The sequence below is a fragment of the Triticum aestivum genome, chromosome 3B (genome assembly GCF_018294505.1).
Source record: "Triticum aestivum cultivar Chinese Spring chromosome 3B, IWGSC CS RefSeq v2.1, whole genome shotgun sequence".
NCBI classification, from domain to species: Eukaryota; Viridiplantae; Streptophyta; class Magnoliopsida; order Poales; family Poaceae; genus Triticum; species Triticum aestivum.
In genome coordinates, this window is record NC_057801.1 from 239,958,832 (window position 1) to 239,966,422 (window position 7,591).

Genomic DNA, 7,591 nt, shown 5'->3' on the forward strand with positions numbered 1-7,591 from the left:
CGCTTAGTCGAGCTGATATTAAATGTGTCTTTGTAAAGGGTTGAGACTAGCCTGACATTAATCAAGTAGAATTAAAACCTTCAACATATTTAACTCAATATACATACTAGTGGACAACATAAAATAGGTGTTGCATGACTGTAATCCTTTTGGAAAGATTCTGTACGAATCTTTTCCCCTTTCTTCGTCTCTCTTTCTGCCTCTCATACCACAAGTAGAGAACCTCAATGACACCTTCAGAACTCGTACTCATGCCTAGCACATGCACATTTGTATCGCTGGTGGCCCGTAGCTTGCCAGCCGATCGAGATAAATTTAACTATCCACGACGACTAGGTGACACGTGTGAACGGTCAAAAAAGGGAAGCCAGGACCCATAAAATTATGATTGTGCCAACGCAACCAAAAGTTCGAATTAATGAAAAGTGTTAGGCAATTCATATATTCACTTCAACGCCCCCTCTCACATGTGACGCCGGGGTAGGGCCGGGGAGTAGTCAACATGTGGAGGCCTATACGTGGACAAAGAAGGACGGCAACAATTTTTTGGCTAACACCCGCAAAAAAAAAACAATTTTTGGCTAGATTGCAAAAGTCAGGACTTGAACTCAAGACCTTGTCTCTGATACCATGTTAAGCTTCATACATTAGCTAACACAACCAAAAATTCAAACTAACAAAAAGAGTTAGGCAATCCACATATACACTTCAACAATGACAACCATATATGTATGCATGTTTTTCTTTTCAGCCCAAGTGCTAGTATTAGTAACACAGAGCTCTTTTTCTGAAAAAGTGCGTGCAATAATGGGACACGTACACGCGACGTCAAAATAAATTCTGTACAAAGTTATTTGGAGGAAAGGAAGAAAAAATGTGGTAATTTGCACACGATGATGTTGGTTTTGGAACTGATCATAAATCATAATGCACCCTGGATCAAGAGCCGAGCCGAGAGGCAGATGATAGTGCAACTGCCTGCGCCCACACCTTGAGCCTCGCCTTCACGTCCTTGGGGTCGTCTCCTGTTCCAAAATATATGGAGCATGCATGCATTTATCAGTTAGTCTCAGACAGTACTCCCTTCGTTTCTAAATATAAGTCTTTCTAGAGATTCCACCCGGACTACATATGGAGCAAAATGAGTGAATCCACACTCTACAATACATCTATATACATTTATATGTAGTATACATTAAAATCTCTAAAAAGACATATATTTAGGAACGGAGGAAGTACAAGAGAAGAGAAAGCAAGAAAACTCTGCAACACATCAACATCTATTAATATGGTTTTTCTACAAATGATAGTTTAAAAACTATGAGGTGTTTGGCACCAATAATTATTATAGTTTTATAAATGGCAGTGTTCCCAACACCGGCCTATTGGCTAATCTTCGTGCTGGAGACCATGTCGGAAAAGATGTGTATGTGTCACATCATTGTTTTGTATCAAAGATTCTCGCCAAGGGAATCTGGAGAAAGGGAAGATGGTGCTAGAGCCACACACTAATGCTAGGATCGTCTAGACCGGATGCTGCACCATCAAGGGAGGGTTGGCTGAAACTTATGTGTGATGGGAGCTATGTAGTGTAAACTAGCCAAGCAAGCCGCGATATGGCCCTACGCGATCATATGGCCTCCATTCGGTTTACGGCCTGCAGAGAGTTCCGCACATTTTCTCAAAAAAAGAGCTTCGCACATGTGATAGTCCCCTAGGAGGGGAGCTGGAAGGGTGTAGAGAGGAGAGCTCTTAATCGGCGCCCGTAGCACCAGTTTTTCTCCTGACACACATAGCATCCTAACTCAAGATGGCAACGGGGCCCTGAAACCCGCATCCCCGCGGGCTTCTATCCTATTAGGGGGCGGAGGATGGGCGACTTTCTATCCCCGTGGGGCTACTAGTGGATACATTATAAAACCCGGCATATTTCGCGGGTTTAAACCAATTTCACTACTACACGAACCCGAAACTCGACAATACCCGTGAAAATATTTTTTTTAGCATGCACTGATCCATCTTGACTCAAGCGGCCCAAAGCGGCAGCACTCGAGTGGCCGACCCCCCAACGTCGAGGCCTTGGAGTAATATGCTGATTTTTGCTGTTGAAATAGATGTGTTTGTTGCTTAAGTATGTTGCTGCCGTAATATGCTCCGGTTTTTCTTTCAAATGTTGTTGTTTCCTTTGACTGCTCGTGGGGACGGCTTCGCCATGGGTTTAGAAAACCCGACGGGTTTAGGGGACGGGCAAAAAACTAGCCGCATGCACGATAACGGTGACGGGGACGGGCTTGCGATTTTCTCATGGGGATGGGTTTGGGCAAGCAAAATCCGGCGGGTTTCATCCTCGTTGCCATCTTGATTACTAGGCCGCCCCATTTGCTAAGCACTGTAGCGATGGCGAGGGACTGTGTCGTCGGGAATATACTGTAGCGATTTCAGAAAAAGTCGGTGCATTGAATAAAATCATGACTTTGAAAAACTTCATGAATATTAGAAATTGTTCACGAGTTTAGAAAAAAGTTCATGAAAAATGAAAAAAAGATCATGAATTTGAAAAAAATCACATATTTGAAAAGATGTTCATGAATTTTAGGAAAGTGCATGGATTTGAAAAAAACCCTCATAGATTTCCAAAAATATCACAAATTACAGAAAAAGTTCATGAATATGAGAAGAATATTCATGAATTTGAAAAAAATTCATGAATTTTTAAAATGTTCATAGATTTCAAATGTCTTCGATAATTTAAAAAAGGTTCATGGATTTCAAAATTGGTCATGAAAATGGAAAATAAATCTTTAATTTGCAAAATGTTAGCAATTTTATAAAATCATGGAAAATTTAAAATTTTCATGAGCTTAAAAAAGTTCGCAAGTTTGGAAAAAGTTCAAGAATTTTAGAAAATTTCCTGACTTCAAATGTTTCATTACTTGAGAAAAGTTCATGAAAATTTGAAAAAAATCATGAATTTGAAAACGTTCTGAAGTTTAGGAAGTTGACGACTTGAAAAAGTCCATAAATTGAAAAAGTTTGCAAAAGCAAAAAAAGTTCATAACTTGAAGAAAGTTCATGAATATTTGAAAAGGTTCATGAATTTGAGAAAATTTCACAAATTTTTTTAAAAATGAATTTGAAAATTTTCACGCGTTGAAAAAGAAAGATGGAAATATAATGAAAAGAAAAGGGGGCAATAAAAAATTAAGTAAAAAACCATGCCAAAAAACCACAAGAAAAAACGCGCAAAAAACACTGGAAAAAGACCCTACATTGGCCGGCTCATTTGCCACGTAGTGTGGGAGGGATGTGCACCAGGGAGCGAAACTGCCTATAATTCGCGCTTAGGACGCCATATGATCCAGGTGTAGAGAGGGGCTTCATCTTGCACTGCAAAGAGCCCAACTACCCATCATAGTGGAGATAGATTGCTCTGAGGCGGTTTCTATGATCAAGGACGACACATGGATTGATCGAACATATGACCCTGGTGAGCGAGATCAAATCTATGAGGAGTGAGGAAAGGAACTTGTGTTTAGTTTAGTTAGCCGATCATAAAATAGGGTAAGTCATAGCCTTGTTGCCTAGCTATGGACGAGCTACGCCGCGCAGTGTGGTTGGGGTCCGAGCATTGGCGGGGATGTAGCGAGTAGTTGATATGTTGGGCCTCGGCCTGGATTGTAAAATTATGAATAGGTTTCTTTATCTTTTCATCTAAAAAAAGGTTTCTTTATCGTTTCTTCTTCTAATATATGATACATATGCTTGTGCGTATTCTAAACGAAATCACTCTATTTATCATATTATAGGACATGTATGTGTCAGACCATTAGCGAGTGCTTTGCACGTTCTTTGAAGTTGGTGGCATACAAGATGCCGACAAACTAGCGGTAGCATATAGCGTCGTGTCGTCCTACAAGTGTCCTTGTTACCAATGAATGTGCGTGGAATGATCATTGGCAGCAAGTCGAGGGAACCAGCTAGCAAACGTGGCGAACGAACACTAGCGAGCACAAAGCAGCTGCTCATCCAGGGCAGTGCACGACGCACATACACATGCGTCCGTCGCCATCCATCGCCCATCGGAAACTCAGAGCAAACGGCATGCATGCACCTCCGTTCATCGCCACGAATCAACGAAGGTGAGGGAGGAACGGTCGCGTCACTGAAATAAATTGTGTGCACGCCTACGTGTGTAGGTGCTTTCGTTCGAAAAGACTTGTGAATGAACCGGAAATGCGCACGCAAGCAGCACGGGGGCACTCACCTGTCAAGTCTTGCCGCCCATTCGTTTCAAGCGGATTAGCGCAGTAGTTCAATTCGGCACGAGGGCACCGTCAAAAAGAAAACTTCAAAAAGATTAACGATGGTACTTACGGTTTTTTGCATCTAAAACTGGCAAATTTCAACCAGTTTCAGATATATAATTTCAAGCAATTTTTTCTGTCGATTATAGACACAAAATAATTTATTTGTATCGACAGCTCATACTAAGTTTCAATGCTGAAACTTAACATATTTTTTAAATTTTGTCAAAATATATTCAAAATGGACATTATTGAAAGCGCTGGTCACGTGAAATACGAATATGAAAACAGAATTTAATTTGAATTTTGTGTTTGAAAGATATAAAACTTTGAAAATAAAAAGCGAAAATAAAAAAGCGGGCAGCCGGGACATGCATGCCCCGTACTTGCTGCCACAAATCCTCATCCGTGAATGAACGCGTGATATACTAGTTTCTATTTAAGGGGGGGCTAGTTGAGGGCTAGGCTCCGCTTCGGGGCAACTTCAAAGCCGCTCGTCAATTGGACAACGTTAAATATCCACGGACAAGTATGGATATGTTCGTGAATAACAGTAAGAGAGGCGGATATCCAACCATATTCATTAAATATTCGCCTCTTGTCCAATAAAGCGAGGAGGTCGAAGGAAGAAGGGCAAAAAAAAGGGTTTGTGATGGGGTTCAAGATTGAGTTGGCTTGTCTACAGCATGTCCGGACTTCTCAAACCTTGCACAAGTTTAAAGGTAGTTCGTGGGATTTCGAACGTCTGGACGTCTCCGGACAGATGTAGAAAATACTTTAAAAAGGGGCGTTGAATGATCAAAAGTGTCCGAACCACGGGGAAAAGACATTTGAGACTGTTTTGGTAAACCATGTTGGAGTTGCCCTTACCTTCCACGTTACCTAGATCAGCGAGTGCTCAGTGAATGAGGGCTTCAGCGGTGTCATTTTACTTTTTTTTGTCGTGTTCATAGCCTTGTTTTTCTTTACACTCCCTTTGTCCTATACTAATTGACGCTGAAACACATGTATCTAGCCGATAGACATATCTGTTTGCGTTGGTCGATGTTCTACTCATAAAACATAGCTAAAGTCTAATTTTGATCAATAACTTATAAATCATGCACCATGGCAGAGCCGCACTGCTATACAGTGCCCGATAAGTGAGGCAAACCGGCTAGCTAAAAGTAAAAGTAGGCAAACCGGCGGCAAAAGATGATTTCACATATATTTTTTCGACAATAATCGGTTTCTATTCAATACCACACACTTATATGTTATGTATATGAGAGGCGACATGCGGTTTATGCGAGGTGAAAGCCCCGTATGTCCAATTCAGCTCCACGGGAGCATTTGTTCCTGTGTGTCGTTTTTTTCTTTGCAAATGTAAAAAGAAATATAGACATGCACATGTCCAAATGTTATATGCAAATGTTTGGATGAAAGCCCAACCATTTTGCCCTATGTAAAACAATAAGTTGAGTGTCAAATATTTGGCCTTTTTAGATCACTGAACTTTTTTTGGGCAAAGGACTGCTCTGTTTGGGGAGAAAATTGTCAAACCCGATTTATTAGGCACTAACATGAACTGAAGTACAAAAGAAAATCAGAATTTTAATTTAGCGTTTGGGAAGCCAAAACGCCGTGCCCCGGAAGCCCCGGCTAGAGTTGACGTGAAATGGACGTGCGACGAACTAGCCGAGGGAACTGACCGGTAAACCGAGCCGATCGATCTCCGGCAAACGGATGAAATGCTTGTAGCGTCCCTATTATTGTCAAGGAGTGAGCACGTAGGTTAGATATCGATCGGAATTGGGATGCGGCTATTTTGCTTCCATGCTGGCCAGTAATTTTTTGTTTGTTTGTACAAGTAACAATTCTATGGAAAATTAATTAGCAAGCTGGTGGTAGTGGTTGTGGTTAATGATTTACGATGATGAGGGGACTAACCGGGGCTGGAGATGCGCCAGCTGCCGGAGGCCGGAGAGTTGCCGCCGCTGCTGGCAGTGTCGACGTTGGGGACCGCGTAGGAGGGGATCTCCACCGTCCAGTCGCACGGCAGGTCGAAGCCGAGGTCCTTACAAGCACGCGCCTCCTCCATGTCTATGGCCACGCCGCCCCGCGCAGGGGACTCGCCGCCATTCCCGACCACCACCGTCACCTCATCGCCGCGCTCGCCCAGCTGCTGCCGCTGCTTCCTCATCTGCCACGCGCGATCGAGCCACACCTCCCGCATCATCCGCTGACGCCGGTAGTGCTGCCGGCGCCTGTCGTGGGGGGCGCCAGGCCACCACCCCGCCTCTGTCTCGCTGGCGTAGTCCTTGGAGTAGCGCCACGGCGACTGCGACGGCGCTCCGCGCTCCGGCGTGCCCGGTAGCGAGGCCGAGGAGGGAGGCTTCAGATTTCTTGGGCTATCGTACGGGTGCCACTGCTGGCTCTCGTACTCACCGTTGAGGCCATCCGACCTCACCTCGTCCTCATCCTCCTCATCGACGTCTGCCGACCCGTCTTCCTCATCGTCGGCGTCACCGCCGTCGGAGCCTTCGACGGTGAGGAGGGACATGCGCTTCCTGATGTCCCAGTCCTCGTCCTCATCGTCGTCCTCCTCCTCCTCCTCGACGAAATCATCTTCTTCATCGTGCTCGATGAGATCCCGGAGCCTGGGAAGAGGGAACGTCGTTGTCCTTGCCGACTTGGACGGGGACGCCATTTCGATCCAGGCGAGGGGGAGGACTTGGCGAGCAAGACCCTGACAGGTAAACGCGTTTGTTTGCTTGCTCTCTTGTTTCGTTAGGTGTGGAAGGAGGATATGCTAGCAATGTGCTCGCTGGCTGCGACGTCTATCGGGTGATGGATAGGTTTTTATATGTGGACGCAACTCCAGCGCGACCGTGCGCGCCAATTCGTTAGCGCGCGGCCGTCACCATCCTTCCTCCCCGGAAGGTCTTTTGGACGCTCTGTGTCAAGAACTCAAGATGAAGCGGTAACCGCAAAGAGCGTCCTGACTGGGCCGACCCAAGTATGGCGCTCCTCACTTTGGCAGACTTCAAACGATGTATAAGTTGGTATTTCAGCTTCTTTGGAAAAAAAGTGTTGCAGTATTTTTTCTCGAAAAGTTATTGAAAGTACTCAATTTGTAAAGTTCTCATAAATATTAAAAATGATTTTCAATTTAAAATAAAATTCTTGTTTTCAAAAGATGTTATCAAAATTAAAATGTGTTCGAAACTTATATTAAATACCCATATATTCATAAAATGTGATTGAATTAAAATAAATCTATGTATATTTTAAAAAGTTCCTCTAAT

The 7,591-nt window shown here is 43.7% G+C and overlaps 1 protein-coding gene across 1 annotated transcript; it reads right to left on the reverse strand.

The window, feature by feature from the left end:
- Positions 1-631: 631 nt before the first annotated feature.
- On the reverse strand, positions 632-7,104 carry LOC123069515 (histone-lysine N-methyltransferase SETD1B). The gene is made up of 2 exons (XM_044492395.1): positions 6,234-7,104; positions 632-1,025 (listed from the first exon to the last, which is right to left on the reverse strand). The coding sequence occupies exons 1-2, from the start codon at positions 6,991-6,993 to the stop codon at positions 940-942; spliced, it is 846 nt and encodes a 281-aa protein (XP_044348330.1). The 5' UTR covers positions 6,994-7,104; the 3' UTR covers positions 632-939.
- Between the last annotated feature and the right edge of the window lie 487 nt (positions 7,105-7,591).